The 20,282-nt window shown below is 53.2% G+C and overlaps 1 protein-coding gene across 1 annotated transcript in view; it reads right to left on the reverse strand.

Moving 5' to 3' along the window:
• Positions 1–20,282, reverse strand: part of ALK (ALK receptor tyrosine kinase) — a 634,712-nt gene that overhangs the window by 57,455 nt on the left and 556,975 nt on the right. Inside the window, exons 10-11 of the mRNA XM_037146752.2 lie at positions 7,427–7,521; positions 7,131–7,259 (exon numbers count right to left, since the gene is read on the reverse strand). Of these exons, the coding sequence (XP_037002647.2) occupies positions 7,131–7,259; positions 7,427–7,521 (224 nt within the window). The remainder of the gene's footprint in view (positions 1–7,130; positions 7,260–7,426; positions 7,522–20,282) is intronic.

The raw sequence follows: 20,282 nt of genomic DNA on the forward strand, positions 1-20,282 counted from the left end.
CAAGACTGAGTCAGAGCCATGGGGTGGGAATCCTGATTCCAGGTGTGCGTGACTGGAAATCAGAAAGGGAAGCGGAGTCCTTCTAGTGCTGGGGTGACCGTGGCATCATATCAGGCTTACGTGACCCCAGCTCAGGATGGCAGAGCTCTCGGGAGTGGCACCGGCACAGGGGGCAGGCACAGAGCAGGCACACAGCACATGCTGGTTGAAACGAACTCAGCTCGACATGAGTTTCCTCTTTTTTAGAATTCGGATTCAGGGAATCGTCCAAACAGTGGCTAGAAAGCAACGGTGCTCTCTGCACTGAACGCTGAGTCAGATCTGAACGGGCAGAGGAAAGGGGTCCCTCTGGATGCAGCAGGAGCTCCTCCCACCCCGCGGTCCGCATCTGGGCGGCATCGGGATTGTTCCCGGGAGCGTGGGGCGAGCGTGGGGCGAGCGTGGGGCGAGTGTGGGGCGAGCGTGGGGAGACTTTGGCATGCACCAGACTGAGTCTGCACCCTGGCTTTGCAGTTCACTGTGGGGCGGTCCCAGAACCTTTCCCACTCTATTTCCTCAACTCCGAAGTGGAGGAAGGAGCCACAGCTCAAACCTGCAGGTGTAAACACTGAGAGTGTCAGCACCGTGTTTTAAGGGGGGAAGACAGACACAGACAGGAGAAGGCAGTGGCTTGGAGTGAGTGGCACAGCTGGGACTTGAACAAAGGTAGTCTGTGCCGCCTTGCTTCCTGATAACGGTGTCGTCCTCGGGGAGCCTGGGGGAGCCTGGAAGGATGGAACGAGACACCCCGAACACGCAGAGTAGCTGTGGGCCGTGTGCAGATGAAAGGGGGCAGCCTGCACACAGGGACGCCCGGGGAGCCTTCAGTTCAAACCCGTGGCCATCACCCATCCCCGTGGAAGTGCTTTCTCCCCCTCGGTGCCCAGCAGCCCCCGAGCCCCGTGCTGGCCTCCCCTCGGGGATGCGGCCTGGCTCTCCAGTGTGCAGAGCTGCTCGCACTAGGAGGGACTCCCTGATGTCGGTAATGGGGATCTCGAGTCACGATTTAGTTTCACGCCACCTCTCTGCCTGGAGTGGAGCCGTGTTTGGGGAGGGAGACGCACCCGAATGAAGAGTGACATCCTAATTGGGATGGTGCAAACCTGTCGCAGGGACTGGGGCCCCAGGAGCCTCGTTAAGGCTGGTGCCTCGTGTGTCATCGCTAGTTTGCTCGTTGTAAATAGATGAGAATCTAAAATTAGTAAGATGAGGAGAACAGGAAGCACTGGGTTAAACAGTGGGCCAGCAGAGCAGGGAAATGCCAGTGCTCTAACCGGCTCCGGGGGCTGTGTCGATGGCCCATGCCCACCTGACTCGTAGAGTTGCTGCCCCCAGCTGGATGGGTGCTGACAGAGTGCCATCTGTGTGCCACCCCCCCCCCGAAGGTTGGGGCGCACAGAGGGACACCACTAGCTGCAGTGTGCAGCTCTCTTACATGTGCATGGGGGCACTGTGTGCCTGGAGTGCTGTTCTGAATACTAGTGAAGACACAGATGTGCTCTGTTTAAGCAAAAACCGACGTTAGACACAAGGCTTCTCAGAGATAAGAGATTCCTCTAGAAGGCCTTTTCGAGAGTGGGATTCCTTTAAAATTTCTTTATCGCAACTGTGCCCTTCCAAATGCTACCTGGATTAAAAAACCTTATTTTTCTATGTGATTAAAACCCCCATTATTTAGCCTTTTATATCAGCTGTATAACTTAGGGCAAAGTTACTTAACCCCTGTGGGCCTCAGTTATCCCATCTGTGAAAGGGGTACCATAGTAGAGCATGAATAAACGAGGAGATGCGTACGAAAGAGCCCGCCGCAGCTGCCGGCACGCAGCCCTGCTCCGTGGCCAGTGCTTATCATTGCCGAGTAAAAAGCAAACGGCATGAAGCCAGGCCTTGGCTTTCTGAGAGACGGACCCTCACAGGGATGCCCCATGGCTCTGAGCCCACTCCTCGCCTTCCCGTGGCCCAGGCTCCTCCTCTGTTGAGAAAGTTGGGCTGCCGACTGGCTCACCTGAAACGGTTTCAAATCAGGCTTTCCTTGAGACTGCATTACAAATGCAGTCTGACCTCCCATTCTCAGACATTCAGATTCCACAGGCCTGCAGAGCCCAGGAATCTGTGTTTTTGATGAGCTGCTCTGGTCCCCATTCCCCAGTCAGACGACCAGAGCAGATGATATGAGGGAACACAGCAGAAACGTCTGGCTGGGCCGGCCTGCTCACTGCGGCACCCCTGAAGTCCTGGATTCTGTCGCTGGGCATTTCCAGGGAAAGCTGTTAATGAGGCAATGAACGCAGGAGCCCAATCTGAGCGTCTCCCAGAGTGAGTGAGGCTTCCTGTCCTTCCATTGCCTGGGGCCTTCTGCCTCTAAAACTGGCCAAGAGCTATGGCTACAGCAGGAATCCCAGCTTCCTCGCTGCCCAGACCTGGCGCCAGGCTGCCTGCAGTGCCAACAGGTATAAGATGACAGGATTTTGGAAGTTGGGTTGGAATACACTTATTTATTTAGGAGCCGGGTAAATCTTTACTGTTGGGGGTGCTGATGAAGTGAGCCTGGCTGGGCCTGCAGGGCCTGAGCGTAGAGAGCTCCGATGGAGACGGAGACCCCCCAGCGAGTGAGAGGACAGGTTCTGGGCGAGGGGTCTGGTCCAGCAAAGCCCGCCTTCTAGCAATGCTGTCTCCCCCGAAGGGCGTGCTTGGGACGTAATGGCTCTGCTACAAATTCTATTAACTCTAATAGTTGTTCTGTGGTGAATGGATAATGCATTTAGCAGAAATAGACCCAATCAATTTATATGAAACACATAAAACTTCCTCATTGGAATTGGCATCTGTTCTGGAATCACAGGAGCGTTACGTGGGAATGGACAGTCTGTCACTCTTCCTTCTGGGCACATTAGCAGTGCCACGGGTTAATTAGAGAGCGGGGCCACATGCAGCTCAGGCTCCCTCACGCTGCGTCCCCGCACCCCGCAGGCCCGTGGAGCTGGGGGCAGGGAGGGACCTGGAGACCATCTACTTCAAACCTTGACTTTTGAAAATACCAGTTTTTCACCTTTGTCTGTGTTTCTGTGAGCCCCTCTTACACGAGCTCTGTTACCTGCATGTGGGCTGACGTATCCAGGTATCGGATGGGGCGGGAGGGAAGGTGTGCAGAGGCGGGACCACCCAGGGCCGTGCCCAGGGGCTCTGACCCCTGGTCCAGTGCCCTTTTTATGGCCTTACGTGTTTTTAATTACCACGTCCCCTGCCCTCACCTCCCATTTGGCAAGAGATGTGTACTCAGAACATGGTAAACCGACTCTCATCAGCCACCTTGGGGCCCAGACCGTGGCGTGACGCCAGGACCCCATGGGTCAGGGTCACCTGCGGCTGGGCCCAAGGTATAGCTGGTTCTCCATCAAACCGAACTGATTCCTTTCCACTCTCCCTACACAACCTGTGAGCTTGGAGGAGAAGAAGAGAGGGGTAAGGAAGCCGAGGCGGGGTCACCAGGCCTTGGGGGTCCTGCCTGTCGTGACCTGGGTTTTTAGAGAGAGGCAGGATGGCAGAGCCTGTTCACACCCCCCCAATGTTCATTGGGGGGGAGAGAGAGGAGCACGCTAGCTCTGGCGCTCTGTGACGGCTTTATCCCAGCCACTGGGTTAGTGTAATTGTATATGCAAAGCTGACAAATGTAATTTTCTCAGACTTAATACTTGCCCCATTTTCTCTCTCAGTTTCTTTCTGAGTAGCTAAAGTGACGCAGGCTTCCGAGAACACTTTGTGAGGCACCTGGCTGGGCCCTCCCCTGCCTGGCTGCTCAGCTCTGCCCCGGGGGCTGGGGGTGAGGGACCCAGGTGCCAGCCCCCCCGTGGGAGTGGGGAGGACCCGCTCGGAAGAAGTGAGGAGCGTTCAGGGAAACTTGGAAGCTTCACGAGCGACTGTTTTCTGAAATGGCCTTTGCCTTTCAGGAGCCGGCCTAGCGCCCGCCAAGAAGAGAGCGGAAATGCCCCCGGCCGCCCTCGTTCCAGCCCAGCAGAAATGGACGGCGCTGAACTTTGGGAAGAAAATCTTATTATCGTGTCTCCTCTGACAGTTGGTTTGTTTACTGGTCAGGCGGGGGCTCCCAGCGGGGACGCGCTGCCTGCTCTTTTCCCTTTCTGCTGATGATCTCTGATTGGAGACCTGGATACTCAGAAGTGGCGCGGCTGGCTGAAAAAACGTGGACTTCAGGGCCACAGGCTGCTGCCATTCTCCTCGGTCACCTTCCTCACCCCTACAACGCTAACAGCAGCGGCTGTCCCTGGGCCACAGTGAGGACGGGAGGCGTTGACCTGTAGAACACCCTTGCCCTGGGCCCGGCAGACTCACCAATTACTCCTTCCCTTTCCTTCCCCTCCTGGGTCCCAGCCTTCCCTGCCTCTCCAGTGGGGCTCCCAGGGAGGGGCACTGAGTTTGGGTTCAGCTCCAAGTTGCAGGCTGTGATCTGCCAGGTCCCAGGCCACTTGGGTCCCCTGGGCTGGAAGCTCCAGAACAGTGAGTGTGGGCTTGCCTTGTCCCCGCCATGCCTGGCCATAGGAGGTGCTGCCAGAGCCCTGTTTCCCCTGGTGACCATTTCTGAGTGGGCATGGCCCTGACCTCCGCCTCTCTGTGAGCCCACTGGACCCCTCCTCCTGGGGACCCCTCCTCTCCCTGCACTTCTCTCCTTGTAGACACGTAGCTCGGCCTCCATCATTTGTCTGCCTGTCCTCTCCTCGTCTCATCTCCGAGTCCTTTGAACTCCTAACTGGGATCTTGCTCTGCTCAGCACGGCTGAGTGCTGAACGGCCCTCACAGGAAGTGTGCAAGGACCGTGGGTGGGTCTAGATTAAAGCTGGTGAGAGCGAACCTCAACCTTCCTTGACCACCAGGCTGGGTCCTGGCCAAGAGCTGATTCAGAGGGCCCGGTGGACCTTGTCTTGTGGGTGGTGGGGAAAGGAGGCCCTGCTCCCCTCTTTCCTATAAATCCTCCCAATGCGGATGAGGCGCCCCCACCACCCACTGCCAGGTGGGATTGGGAGATCTGTCAGGCTCGGGGAGAGATGCCTCCTGCTACTGAAACACAGCAGGGGGCAGGGGGTTGGGAGCCTGCTTCAGCTTCTCCCTCACCTGAGCTGTTCCCCAAGGTGGCAGTGGGTCCCGGGCAAGCACTGGCTCTTTATTTGGTTCTCTAAAGCCTTCGCAAGGAGCCCACTAAGGCTCAGTATCATCTCCCCTTTGAGTTGGAGTTGCCCCAGAATGGGGTCTGCAGGCAGAATGCTGGCCCAAAGCCATTCGCCCACCACTCCTGCTCCGAGGCCGAGCCACACAGCAGAAGCAGGTGTATTCTCCATCGTCATCTCCAGCCTCTCAGGCAGCCACTCGCTTCTCATTTTATCTGCAGGTGGCAGAGGAGCACCACCGCGTCTGAGTCGCCGCATGATTTCATTAGTCTGAGTGGCCATCGGGCAGGCCCTCATCGACCAGCCTTTTAGGACAGCGGGAGTTACACGGCAATAAACCCGAGAGTCAGGCAGGGTGGATGGCTGGGTCCTAAATGCTGGTTGCAGGGGGCCAGCAGCCGACGTTGGAGAACTGAGCTCAAGAATTAAGTGCCTACCAGTCAATCAATAAGTGTATCTGAAACCCCTGCTATGTAATCAGTGCTGCTGGTGAGGTGGGGCGGCAGCTTGCGGCAATGTTTGCTTAGCGTGTCCTGAATTTATCGCAGGAGGCAGTGGCTGACCCGGGGCCTGGAAGTAATGGAGGCCGCCCAGCGGGATGGGGTGGTGGGGAAGGCGCTGAAGGGTTGACAGCCGGCTGCCTCCCCCGTGTTCGACGTTTTCATGACCCGGGACCCAGGAGGCAGGGTCGGGAAGCAGAGATGGGAGTTTAGGAGGCCAAGTTCCCCTTGCTGTGGACACATGAAAAGGTATTTTGAGGTTCTAGTGAAGGGTGAGGAGAGGGGAGGGGAGAGGCGAAGGGAAAGGCAGGGCACTCCTCGCCTGGCCTGGCAGCTGTCAGGTCAGGCAGGAACTAGGGCAGGACAGTGAGTCCTGGGCAGCGTGGAGAGCACAGAGATGAAGGGATGTCTTCAAAGGCAAAGAGAAGCTAATGTTTACTTAGTGCACAGCGAGCCAATGAATTGGGCCCAAAAGTATAAATGTCGACCTTTTGTTGGCATTTTGCCTTAAATAAGGAGTTCACATTTATACGTAGAAATTAGAGACTCATCGTTTCTCTATTGTCACTTTAGTAAAGAATTATCTTTCATAGGAAAGAGTCTGGGGGAAGCATGGGCTGTACGCCTGCTTCTCCAGGTTACTTACATCGGAAGAAGCCTCATGTTCCCTGGCCAACCACCCACTGGGCGGAGCCCCATCTGCTGGTGTTGGGCCCAGCAGCCTGCATCGGCTTCTCTGGGGCTGGGGTCATAGAGCTAATAACTGCTGAGAAACGTCAGACCGGGTTTGAGACTGATTCCAGGAGGTTTCCTCCTGGTACAATGGGTAGCTGAGCAGTCAGGCCCCTGGTTTAGGGCCAGAGGCTGCAGAAGCCTGTGTTTGAAGCGGCAGAGCCCCCATGAGAGGCCCTTCAGCCTGGGGGCTGCTGCATCCAGCAGCTTTGGAGGGGAGCCAAGCCTTGGGGGAGTGTGTTGAACCCGATGCTTCAGGGCCACTAGCCATGAAGGGCTGGCCTGCCTTTGTGTGACAGATAACCTTGGTCTTGGGCCCAACAGTCCGTATGAGGAGGGAAGTCCGACAGAAGCCTTGCTTTGCTCAGTAATGGAGAGTGGCTTCAGGGACCAGCCTGGCAGGGTACCAGCTTGGCTCTCCTGTTTGTCGGGGCCTGGGTGTCCCCAGGCACAGAGGTGAGATGCCTTCTGCGCAACTTCCAGCAGCTCCATCTGCCCAGGTAATAAGAGACCCGACGGCCTCCTCTTGGAGTCCCAGAGCCAGAGTACGGGCAGCGTTCCTTCTAAAGGCTGACATTTTACTCCTTAAACTTAGCCCCCCACCCCAATCTAAACATGTATCTTTTTTCTGTCTTTTGAAAAAAAATTTTGCTTTGCTCAAATTTGTAAGTTGAACCCTTACCTGTAGGGTCAAAGACGGGGGCCTCTCTTGGTGTGTTTTCCCAGAGTGTCATGTCCTTGTAGGGGTTTCTGTCAAACAGATTTCTTGACTTGGGTGCTGTATTCTGCAGCATCTGGTCCTCCCCACTGACTAGAATAGAGAAGAGCCCGGTGGCAGAGTTAAGGGAGGCTCTTTAGGGAGAGAGATGAGTATGTTCTGGGGGAAGGCGGGAGAAAAAGGGCTCAGGTTAAGGAGGGACAGTGAGGCCTGGGGTGGTCTGGGCAGGAGAACAGGGGCCAGGGCCGGGGTGAACTCACTGGTGAGGTAGCAGTCCAGGCTGATGGAGATGTTGTCAAAAGCCACAGTGGCTCTGGACCCTTGTCCCCACCGAGCGACGATCTGCAGCCAGAACCTGTACGTGTGTTGAGAGGAGCACGTGTGAGGAACACCCTGGGTTGTCCATGTCTTAGGATTCAGCATGCAGCAAACGATGCTGGCACCTGCTCACGATGAGTTTTTATCAGCCTCTCCCAGTGGCTGTCCGAGGGGAGCAGTGAGCATCGCCCCTACTGCTCCAGCACAAAGCACTGCCCTTCCTGAGGGTTTGTTCCATGTGTTAACCTAATGTGGAGTCTGGGGCTTGGGTCTAGGCCTCCTGGAAACTCTGAGGGGACCTTTCACTTTATGGGTGTGCAGGGTGGGTGGGAATGGGTAGGCTGGATATCCAGCTGGTAGTCCCCACTGGAGTTGAAGTCATTATTATTATTAAAGTGCTTCTATACCAACTGATACAGAGCCACTGCCCCTTGAGAGGCTCTAACCTGTGGCTTCAGGCAGCCTGGCTCCTTCCCTGGCACCCCCGGATTTGTCCATCATCCAGCAAGCAAAGGTCACTCACTCACACAGCAGCAGGCTCAAGGACGTGGTGTTCAGCATCAGTTCTGACCGGGGTTCGTCTGTGTAGTACCCAACTGGTTATTACATATTAAATGAGCTGACTGGGAGCCTCAGGCAGGGGGATTTGTAAACAACACTCAGTGGGCCGTATGTATTTAGAGTAAACCTCTGGGGTATCATTGCTTTCCACCCGTTGCACAGCCTTGCAGGGTCAGCCCTAGGACGGTGGCAGGGAGGGTGCTGGAGGGGGAGGAACAGGAAACACCTTCGGTTCCTTGGTCTCCTAGGGGGTCCTCCTCTGGGAAGGCTGCTAGTCAGCCTGCTGTGAAGTGAGAGTTTCCTGAGAACTTTGGACACCTCCCCTTTTCAGAAGTCAATGCAGAATAACCTGCAGGAGAGAGTGCAGTCTCTGGTGTGGATGCTCAGCCACCAAGAGAGGGAACCGGTGCCTCCACTGGTGACTGAATAAACCCTGTGTAGGGTGGCTGTGCAATGGAATGCTGCTCCCCCATATAAAAGAATGGACCAGAACGCAGGCTGTAGAGTGGTCGGACCTCAACAACATCATACGAAGTTAGAGAAGCCAGACAGTAGGTTCAAGATCTCCTGGCTCCATTCATACAAATGACTCCATACAAATGTCATTCATATAAATGGCATTTATACGAAATGTCTGGAAGAGGCAAACCTATAGTGCAGAGACAGAAAGCAAATCGATGGTTGCCTACAGCTGGGCGTGGGGACAGCATTGACTGTAAACCAACAAGCGTTCTTCCTGGGGTGATGGAACTAGTCTGAAATTGGCCTATGGTGCACTCTGTACAACCCGGGGTATTTGCTAGAAGTCACTGATGTGTACACGTAGATCAGGTGAATAACTAGGTATGTAAATTACAGCTCAATAAAGCTGTCAGGAAGAAAGGAGAGAGAGAGAGTCGGCAGCTGGGGTAAAGAGCAGGAGCAGAAAACCAAGTGTCAGCGGGAATGGGAGGCTGACAGTGTGGAGACCTTTGGGCGGAGGCAACGCAGGATACAGACGTTACCAGAGGGAGGAAAGGCCCCCGGGGAGGAGGCACGCAGGAGAAAGAACTCGCACTCAGGATTTGTGCTTTACAGTTGAGGAGCGAGCTCCTGGCCGGGCTGGAAGCCCCGCTGTGCCCATGAGCAGACGGCCTGCAATCAGCGCGTGGACTGGCTGGGCCTGGCTTGGCTACTCCCAGCCAGAGAACAAGGACTGCCACCCATGGGGAGCATACTTGAAGACAAGAGCAAACTTTTGTCTAAAGAGTAAGTTCGAGACTGGTTATTCTTAACTGAGCTACATAGTAAGCCCATTAATGCCTTTACCTGACTTGTGAAATCTGGTCATTCACAAATAATTCTTCTTGTTTGCAAGTGACAATTAGAGGGCCCAAGTGTGGTTCGGCTCTAAAGAGGAAATGCCCAAATCTGTCATACCCACAGCCAAGCCCCCTGGTGCCCTTCCAGCCACATTTCCCACGTCAGGACCTACATTCTGCATGCCTCCCACCCCCCCTGCCTGGTCAGGATAGACCAGCAAGGAGGGCTGGCGGTGGGCCGCGCATGCGTGGGAATAAGCCCAGTGGAAGATGCCCAAATCCTGCCCTGGGCGCCTGGGCATGCTGGGTGAGCGTGCGTGAGGGGTGGACCGCACAAAGCCTGCTCATCTTGTGCAGCCAGCTCTTGGCACAAGTGCATACGCCTCTGAGAGCATCTTTCTTTATGACCTTGATGAGCACCTAGCAGATAGGTTTTCATTTCAAACATGCTCATCTCGTGTTGGGCCCTTTTTAAGGCCTATCTGGAATTCTAAGAGAAATCCGACAGGAACACTGTATTCACATCGCTTCCTGTCTAGTGGAAACATGAGGGGTCTACACATGCATCAGTGCAGAATAAGGTAGAAGGCAAATGCCACGTGAGAGACGCGGTCCAAGTGCTCAGAGAGCTCAGAGGAAGGAGGAATTGCACCAGGCCGAGGATGGAGAGGTGGTTTTGAAGTTGGTGTTGAAAAGCAAAAAGTGGGTTTCTCCTAGTCTTGGCAAAGTTACAGCTCCAGTTGCCCAGATCTCCACGGACGAGCTCCTGGCTGAGCCTAGGTACCCCTGCACACAGCCAGGCCTGGGGCTCTCGGGCGGCCAGTGAGGGTCCTACTACTGCTCGCTTATTCTCTTCACAGCAGTGGCCCAGCTCAGGGAGACACTGCTCCCAGGCTTCTGGGATGGTGACTGGAGAGAAGCGTGTTCTCTGTGGGTGGGAGCGTCAGGAAGGCAGAGGTGCCTGACCTTCCTGCACAGCAGAGGATAAGGGGCCTGCAGGCCACCTCTCCAACTCTCCAATGTGTCACCTCCTCATCTGACGTCCACAGGCTAGGGGGCCGTGCTGGTCAGGGAAGTCAACCGGGAAGTCAGCATGGGTCAACCACCGCTGTGGGCTTGGGGTGCCTGGGCCCGTAACTTACACACGTGTGCCTCTCAAGCATGGGGGGCAGGCGACAAAAATACCTGTTTTCCCCTAAATGGGTCTCCCAGAGAAACTGTGCATCTCCCCTCCTACCTTCTTGATTATTGAGAGATTAGAGCTGCAAGCCGCCCCTGGGACTCTCAGCATGGTGGCGGGATGCAAGCCGGGGTTGGAACAGTTTCTGAACAGGAGAGTTTCCGAAGTGCTTTGTGAGGCCCTGGCAGTGGCAGCTGCTGTTCAGCAGAGTTTGACTGACACTGGGAACTGCACGTATTTTGAGTCAGGAACACTTGCAATAATCGGGGAAGACTCAGTAGATGTCAAGTCAGGAGTAAACATGAGATTCTGCCTCTGTCTACCCAGGAAGCCCACCCTCCCCAAATGCTCCTGACTCCAGATGCTACAGGGAAGGGACAGGTGGGACGAAGGCTGTGAGAGGGGCAGGGGTGAGGCAGAGGCAGTGTGGGAGTGGGGTCTAAGGATGGTAGGGGGTGGGGCAGGAAGGGGACAGCGGAACTAGTCCATAGGGACAGTGGCCAAGAGGTGGCCACTGGGGCAAGCCAGATTCAGACTTCTTTAGGGATGGCACCAGGTTGCGAGTCTGTACCCAAACCTTCAGGAAAGAAGAGTTGTCCCTTGCTCTGCTCACCCTCTCCCTGCTGGAGATGGGGGGAGACTTCCTCAGGGCGCTCAGGGTCTTTCCGGCCCAACCACTCTTTCCTGTCGATTCCCCCCCCACCCCCCGCCGCCCACCCGCCCGCCCAAGTGCAGATACCCAGTTCCTCTCCAGAGTCTGCCCTGGCCTCAGGTTCCGAGTCCTGGCGTGTGCCAGGTGGGCCGCTCTGGGACTGAGAGGAAGTTCCAGCACGTAGCAGGTGGAGAGCTCAGGTCTGAAGCAGAGTTCCGGCACACACCGGGTGGACCACTCTGAGACTAAGGGAAGGTTCTGGTGTGTACCAGGTGGAGTGCTCTGGGCTGGGGGGAAAGTTCTAGCCTGTACCAGGTGGGCTGCTCTGGGTTTGAGGGAAAGCCAGGGCCATTCAGGATGGCAGGGGTCAGGTGGTTCTAAGGCACACAGAGGTCACTCTGCTGCCCCTACCCCAGAGCCATTGCTCCATGTGGGGAAAGGCAGCTGAGCCCCCAGGGCGACAGAAGCCTTGCCCTCCCTCTCTGTGGGCAGCCTGGTCAAGGGGGAGGGAAGAGCCAGCTCTCTGGGGCTCCTCCAGCTCCTGCACTGATCTGTGCTATTGAAGAACATGGCAGCTGAGCCCCCCTGGGTCCAGCCCTTAGCACTGGAGGCTTCATGACCTGTCCCTCCATAGCTCACACCTGCTCATCTCTTTTCATTTCTCTAAAGACACATTTAATTGAACAGGTCATTTTAGCTTTTTCTCTTTTATCCAGCCTCTGGGGTTTGGAGCTTGTCATTAAAACAGATTCAGCTAGAGATCTTGTTTGAAACCTGGCTTTTTGCAAGGAATGCATCCCCTGACTCCATGTTGCTCAGCTTTACAAAGAGGCCTGGTGAAAGTTGGCCCTGGAGGATTCTGGGATAGGGCCGTTTGGACAGTGGGCCGGGCTCAGAGGCATGGCCTTGGAATGGAGTTTCTCCCAGACTCACTGCGCAGATCTGTGCAGAGTAAGCTCAGAAAATGCTCGGTCTCATCCAGGCTACAGGCTGTTAATGGACAGTGAGTGTAATGCCTTATTTGCCACTCTGCCAGCCTTCGGGATTGACAAACCTAATTAAGTTCACTTAATGATTTTAAGTCGCTCACAAAAAAGTGTGTGTCTGCAAGGAGACTGAGGGGACAGGAAGGATTTGGAGAGAGGGCGAGACGATGGCTGCACCGGGTGAAAGGCATCTGATGGGTGGGCGCCACGTCTGATTCCTCCGTCAGCCAGTCGGTGGCTCGGGGGGAGGGAGGCTCCACCCCTCCCCGCAGCTGGGGCTTGTCGCCGCTCCGGCTGCTCCGGGTAGAGCTGGCAGGTTCTGCGGAGGAAACCACCTTCTCCAATTTCTCACTGCACAGTTGATTTGCTCAGCAAAAGTCTTCTAAAATGGTCTGTCACAAAGCTTGGGTCGCAGTATGCATTTCTATTAGAATAATGCATGTGATGAAAAAGCTTGCCGAGTCCATCCTATTATCTGCGTAAGTGACTTCAGTTACCGGTTGAAGAGGAGGGGCCGATGGCCAGCTTTGGGTTCCTGAGACCGGCACCGACTGGGATGCACACGGGCAGAGCTGGACACGTGCGCCCTGACTCTGGGAATCTTCGGCTCCTGTGCCGGACAGTGGGGATGGCTGGACCTTCAAGGCCAGGCTCGGCCACTTGGAGTACTCTCTCTCCCACTCTCAGAAGTACCTTACTGTCTCTTGACTTGGTTTCCCCTTTGGGCTAAATGACACCAAGAGCAGTGAGAGAAAGTCATACAGAGTGACTCCAGGGCGGCTGAGGGCCATCGGGATTTTTCACAGGGACTCAGGAATGACCTCACAATGACTTCCACCTTTGGGGTGGAAAGAGCAGGAACCTCTTGGGAACATCATCTGTCTTGCCTGAGACAGTAGCAGAGGCAAGATGGGACCCCAGGCCTCTCACATCCCAGGCAACTCCGTTTACTGTTCCTTGCAGAAGTATCCAAATTCTTCCATCTCGTTCAGTCTCTTACGTGCTCCGTAATATTGGTGAAGTACAATAAGCCCCCTGGAGCAACTGGGGGCCTGGAGGGCCATCCAGAGCTGGAAAGTGCCTGCAGCCCTTCTCCTCAAAGAGTCTGGGACGTCTGCTCCGCCTTCTTCGGCGAGAGAGACACCCCCAGCACCGGCCTCTTCCCCTGTCCTCTGCACTGCCTGGCGGGCGGCTCGGAGGGCTGAGGTGGTGCTGGGGATGGTGGCACTTCCCACGGGGGAAGAGGTCTTTTCTTCCCCGATAATTTATGTGGGTGAATTAACAGCCTTCTCTGTTGGGTGGAGGCTGAGTTTCAGAGGGAGAGTGAAGACTGGGCTGTGTATTTGGTGGGACCCTGAGCAAGTCACTGAACCTTGGTCAGTGCCACCTCATTTTTAGAAAATCTGTCACGTGGATATTTTCACAGTGGACATCCTCTTTTTTTTTTTTTTTTAGCATGGGAAATTCCAGTTCATTGTTCCATTATTTCTATTACATTTTATAAAAAATCTCCAGGGAGTACTGTAAATTATGTGCCCCACCCTCTGCCTTTGAGCAAAGATCACTTGAGCATTTAATATGAGCCAGGCACTGTGTCTGCAGCCGGAAGTGTAGAGATCCATGACACGTGGATCTTGACCTTGAGGAATTCGGACAGATTTGCGATTCATATTATTCATTGTCTAGGGGACTTCTAAAGCACCTTTTAGTTCTTCCCTCACAGAGCTAAAATCTGCATGACGTGGAAAAACATTGAATCTGGGCTTTGAGAGAGAAGAAGTCAAGAAAGACTCTGAAGAACTGAATGCCCAGGAGAATGGTGGAGCAGTGGACAGGAGGACCACTCAGGAGCAGGTGTGCTGGTGGGGGCTGTGTTCAAGGTGTAGGACAGATGTCAGTCAGGCCCCTGGAAACCCAAGCTGGAGACTCAGGTGGAAATAACGACTGAATTCTCTGCGTGCAGGTGAGGAAGAAAGACACGAGCACCAGCGAGGTTCTTGGAGAACAGCACCTAGAGAACTGGACTTGACTTTGCCTCCAGTATCAGCAGCCCAGTTATGCCTTCAATTCTAAACTTCAGGCCTGGGGAGAGAAGGGGCTGAGAACACAGTGCGACCTTTTCAGAGGCACTAAGAGTTATGAGAAACATATGCATCTGTTGACTGGTAAACCGAGCGGTGGGCATTACCAAGAAAGTCGCGAGCAGATCTGAACACCCCTTTATTCTAAAGGGGTTCACTTGTGCCATTTCGAGTGGCTGCTTCATAAACCAGGCTCATAGGATCTGTCTCAGTGCTTTGCACCCTTGATTGTAAAAACTTAGCAATCAAAAGCAACAACTTGTCCCAAACATCAGATTAAATCAGTGTTAGAAATAGGATTTAAAGCTCAGAATTGCTAATCTACTCCTTGCTCCAATGATCTGGGGTATTTTCTGAGCAAGAAACAAGGCGGATCCTTCTGGAGTTGGGAACGTGTGATCTGTACACATCCATGCCTTGGTGCACATGGTGCTGCTGGGCACCGGCCACAGTGCCCTGCCTCTTCCCAGAGGGCCGAGCCCAGGCTGTCCTGGCCCACGGGGCCACTCGAAGGCAGCAGCAGAAGAAACCTCTTCTCTTCCAGCTCCTCTTCCCCTTTCTGAGCTCCATTTTGAGGCTGTATCATGTCACATTTAGTCCCTCCCCAGAGCCTCCAACAGTGTCCGTGCCTGGTTTCTGATCCTCCGGCCAGTCTCTGTGCGCAGTGGCCCTCTATTCCCCACAGCCCAGAGTCCAAACACTCGGCCCAGCACCCACATGCACCCTCTCTAGAGGAGACTGCTCAGGACTCCGACACAACCTAGTTGAATCCGAATAAGACATTCCTGTCGCTGAGCCTCTGCTCGCCCTGACAGCCTTCTCTGGAATGCCCGGTGCCTTCTGCATTTCTCTTCCCTATGTTTTCCTTGAGTTCCATCTTGCCATGGTCTCGTTTTCTTCATGACAGCTCCCCGGACGCACGGAGGTCACTGTGCCGTCTGCACACCGGCCGTGCTCTGTGCGCCCGTCCCCCTCTCAGTGCATATGCCTTGCGGCCCCCTCAGCGAGCAGGCCCCGTGACCCATCATCTGCACTTGTTGGGGCTTTATGTGAGTTTGCCGACAGTGTGACAGCTAATACTTCTCCGGTTACTTAAGGCCCTGTCTTGTCTACAAGACCGCTGAATTGGACGCTTTATGCCAGTGACTTCCAAATGTGGTCAGACACCAAAACCACTGTGGGGACTTTGAAAATATGCACGTTCCTGGGCCCATGTGTAATGTGCTGAGTCAGAGTCTCTGGACGGGGCCTGGAACTCAAGACCTGCCCTCAGGTCCAGTGGCCGCAGAAGGAGCTGGTGTTCTCAAAGGACCGGCTCCGCCTAATGACGATGACCCCGCCGAGGCCTGAGGACCATGTAGCTTTGGCCACCGCTGGTCAGCGGCACGGCCCCCTTTGTCTTTCTCTCCCACTGTGAGAAAGGCCCTGGAAGGGCTGGGCGCTGCCTGCACACGTGGGCGAAGGGCGGTCAGACTCACCTCAGGAAGGGCAGTGCGCCCTGGGGCAGCGGAGCCTTGGGGCCTCCCTCTCCCCATAAGAAGTGTGGCCCAGAATAACCCCAAACCAGAATATTTTGTTAGCAACAATGGCTACCACTTGTCAACTTTTCTACTACATGCCAGCGCTATGCATTCATTTCCTCAGGCTCATCCATAGAACGCAGAGTAGCCGAAGGGGTAAAGAAATATTATTCCACCTCTTTAGACCTCAGATTCCTCTTATGAAAAAAAGGGATTAATTATAGTATCTATTCTGAGGGGACGGTTTTAAGGATGAAGTGAGATAATGCGCTTTGAGTAGTTGTTACAGTAACTGGTACGCAGTAAGTACTCAACAAATCTAATCACCACTATTTAGGATTCTTCCTGTAACCCTGTGAGAAAGCCCCAATTCAATTTACAAAAATGTGAATTAAACACAACTTTTTCAGAGGTGTGTCTAGACCTACAAACTAAGGTTCATTGGAGATATCTGGATTCCCATTCACTGGAATTTCCTATTTCTCTACTCAGGTCAGAATATGTCGTGATGAAAACGCCCCTCTCAGGCCTTTCTCATCACAGAAAGATGCCCCACAAGGGAGACTAATGTTATCGAGAGCACCCAGAGAAAACAGGGGACTCTGCGGGCGAGAAGCAAGAACAGAGCAGGAGAGAAGTCGGCTCTGTGGGGTTTCTGGTCTAAGGACGTGAAGACATAATTCTGCGTCTCACCGACCCCATTTGAAAGATGCATTTGTGAAACATACCACTTGTCATTTAGGGCAAAAGATGCAAATGGAACAGGAAATCTAAATATCTCCAGAGGGGACATTGTTTCTTGTTAGACGCGGTGTGCAGTGCACAGCTAAAAGCCTCCGTAATGATAGTGCGGAGAGCAGCCTGCACACACATGACAGGTTAGGCGCTTTCTCTTTGGCTGTACGACGGCCGGGATTTGTGGGACACGATTTGATCCATGGGGTCTCCAAATCCATCTCGTAATGAGTTCAACTTAGCATCTGCTTCTGCTCTTTAAGCATGTCAAAGTTTAGAATGGTGTGGGAACGCTGCGTTTCACTTAGTAAGATATATGATTATAAAGTGGAAAGCTTGGAGTCTGTCCCTGCAGCAGACTGACATTTAGAATAGAGAGAACTTGCCTTTCTTCCATTTTGAGAAAAGGAAAGAATGAATTCCAACAGGAAGAGTGGCAACTGAGTGCTGGGCGGAGGGAATGATGAGTGGGGAGAAAATGAAGACAACCAGTTAGAGCAGGAGGGTGTGAAGCTGTGAGATGGGGAGTGAGCACACATGGAGCCAGTATTTAGATCGGCGCTGTCCTTCAGAAGGACCTTGAGGGTGCATATCTGTATTCCAGGGATGCTGCCACTGCTCAAGCATCTTGGGCACTGCTTTTGGAGACCTTCCTGTCACCCTGTGTAGTGTAGCTATATAGTTAATATCACTTCATAATGAGGACAGACTATGACATTATTTCTATCACTTCAGCTGTGTGTATGTGGATGGAAGAAATACCTTGTCGTGGCCCCGTGTCTCTCTGTCCTCAGCGCCCCCTCAGCTGTGGCAGAGTTGATGTCTGTGCAGGAGGGTCGCTGCATGGCGGCAACAGTGTGGGTACAGCTCTCTGCTCTCGGATGCTCAGCTCTAAGCTGCCTGCTCACAAGGACTGGGGCACGCGATTCAGATCAAAGTCTCTCATGGAAAGAGACTCTGACAGGACAGTGACCAGAGGCCAAGAAAGCCCAGGTACCAGGCAGGTCTCTAGGGGGCACTTGTTGTCCCAAGAGTAACAGGTGGAATTTGGGGGGACAGGGTTCATCCGAGGAGACACTGGTGTTGTGCTGATATACAGCACGCTTTGCGGTAGTCCTTATCCTCACTGTATGTTTTGTTAGACACGGGGTGAACGAGGGAGGAATGTTAGATGGGTTTCAACAGGGGAAATTCTGTTGGCTCACCTGGAATTTGGAAATATGTGCAATTTTCCTCAATTCATTCTGTCAGCACACATTTATTAGGCATATTATGTTATTAATGTTCAGGAACCAGTGATACAGAGACAGGTCTGATTTCTCCCTTATTGGTATATACTCAGATATTGGAAAAAAACAGCTAATAAAATATGACAACTTATTATAAGGCCATGAAAATACAGTGTAGGTTTACTATATAGCCTAGGAAGGCTTCTTTAAAAGGTGAAAGAAGAATGGTAGCTAGGACGATGGAAGGTACAAGAAGAACATTTCAGGTGAAGAGCAAGGCAGGTGCCGGAGCCTGAAAGTAAGAATTTCGGATGGCACAGCTGAGCTGAAAAAAGCGCAGTGAGGTCACCAGGCAGAACAACAGGGGACAAGTGGTGTAAAGAGGGGCTGGTGAAGTTGGTGTTGGACAGAATACACCTAAATCAGGAACTAAATAACCTAAACACGGGCCTAAATAAGGAACTCTCTAAAGGAGTTTTAAAGGCACCCTAAAACCACAGGAAGCCACTGAAGAATTTGTAAAACAGGAAAATGTTTACATTTACATTTCATAAAGTAATGGGTGGGAACAAAATGGGGTCAAGGGGACAGGTCACTGCCACATTGAGGCAAAGGGATGATGGCCTCAGCTAGTTTCATGTTATGTCCAGGGTCTGGAGCCTGGGAGCTCTTTAGGGCCAGCGTGTAAGCCCGGAGGTGAGGCAGCTGGGGCGCCTGGGAGCAGAGGTGATTTGGGACAGCATGGGGACGGAAGGTCTTGCGTCTTCTAGGTCCGTGGTTGGGGAGCTGTCCCGGAGTTGGGTGCTGATGAACCAAGCCAGGACCTGCCTAAGGAAGCCTCACGGAATGTGGGCAGCTGGTGCATGGGGCTGACGCCTGTCTCAGGATCAGGAGGAAGGGGGTTGCTGGTCTTTCTTGGTCTTTTATCTATTTTTCCTTTCTCCTCCCCTTTTTATGCTCTTCCTTTACCTTCTCCCTCCTCCCATTTTCATTTCCTGGCAAACTGGGCAGCTGTAGCTCACTCTCCCTGGAAGAAAGTGGGAAGACTGTGCCCCTTGGTTTTCCTCCCTCAGAGACTCACCATTATAAGGGATCTACAGAGAACTGATGACAGCAAGCTCATAAGAACCCTCATTCCACCTTAGGGTTGGGTCACGGGTTATTATTGCCGAATTGGTCATCCAGCCTCTTTTGAGGCATTAGGTGGGAAGATGATGATGGTGATGAATTATTGACTGAGCATTTACTGGGGGCCAGGCAGTTCCCCAAGCACTTTCTTTCCCCAAGCTCCTAGGAGGTAAATGCTATTATTGCTCTTTTACAGAACATGGCTTGACTTGGAAGATTAGTGGTTGTGATTTATGCTATTTATTCAGTAAATCATCTGAGGTTACATAAGTGAGGGATGAGAACAGAGGTTATGGGAAATAAAATTCATTGAGATCTTCTCTATATGGATGCCTCTGATAGTTGTTTATTTAGTCTTATAATAATCCTATGATATTATCATAATAATCCTATGTGATTATAATCATTTTATACATGCAAACACTGAGGCTGATAGAGATTCGGTAATTGGCTGAGGCCACACGATTACTAAGTGGCTGAGCCAGTTTCTAAACCTGGGACTTTCTGATTCTAAAGCCTCTGCTCTTCTACCCACAGTGCTTTTTTCATCTGATGGGCCAGTCACATCTACGGTCTAGATGGATTGTAGAGCGCGAGAGCCCCTGGCCTCATCCCCCTGCAGTTCCATTTGCCTCTGGGTCTTAAAGCCTCCTCTATGGTCTCCAGTTCTGGGCTGGGAGTGTGTGTGGGGTGCAGCTTCCCACATCAGAGTGTGTTCGTGGTATGCAGTCTCCCTGGGAATGGGGGCACTCACATGTTCTGTAAGTTCACACTTGTCAGGTCATGAGGCATCATCGAACCAAGCTGGCCTTTGTCTAAATCCCCACTGGAGAGTTTGGTCTCATCAATATTGGAAATGTCAGTCTGGTAAACAGCCCTGAACAAGGAGGAGGGAGGCGGAGAACAGTCTCCTTCCTACAAAACTCTAGTGTATGGGAGTGAACAGAGTCAACATCTTACTTGTGAAATCCCCTGGAGTGGATATTGCTGGATCGAGGAGGAAAAACCCCTTTGATTCATCTGAATTAATTTAGCATCTCCCAGTAGAGAAGGCTCTGGCATCGCCCTCCTGATCTCCATCCCCTGCACACAGCCCCCGCAATCCCGCAGGACAGGAGACTAGTTGATGGTGGGGAGTGCCCGCACTGCCCCTGCCTTCACTCTAATTAAATCCATTTGTCCTGAGCCCGCTGAGCCTTGGGATGTCCAAAGGCTTTGATCTTTAACCCACAGACGTCGAAGGAGAGGGAAGCTGGTGCTCTGAGTGAGGGCGACGCTTTCTTCCTCTGACTGCAGAGCCTGACGTATGAGCTCTGAAAACAACAGACTCTGTGAAGTTTGGGTGCAGAATTTGAGACCCAGTTTTCTATTTCCAAAGCTCTGAACCAACTGAAACCATCCTCTGCCTTGCCTCGAGCCCTCGTC

Source organism: Artibeus jamaicensis, unplaced genomic scaffold (genome assembly GCF_021234435.1).
Source record: "Artibeus jamaicensis isolate MK-2021 breed Jamaican fruit bat unplaced genomic scaffold, CSHL_Jam_final contig_465, whole genome shotgun sequence".
NCBI lineage: Eukaryota > Metazoa > Chordata > Mammalia > Chiroptera > Phyllostomidae > Artibeus > Artibeus jamaicensis.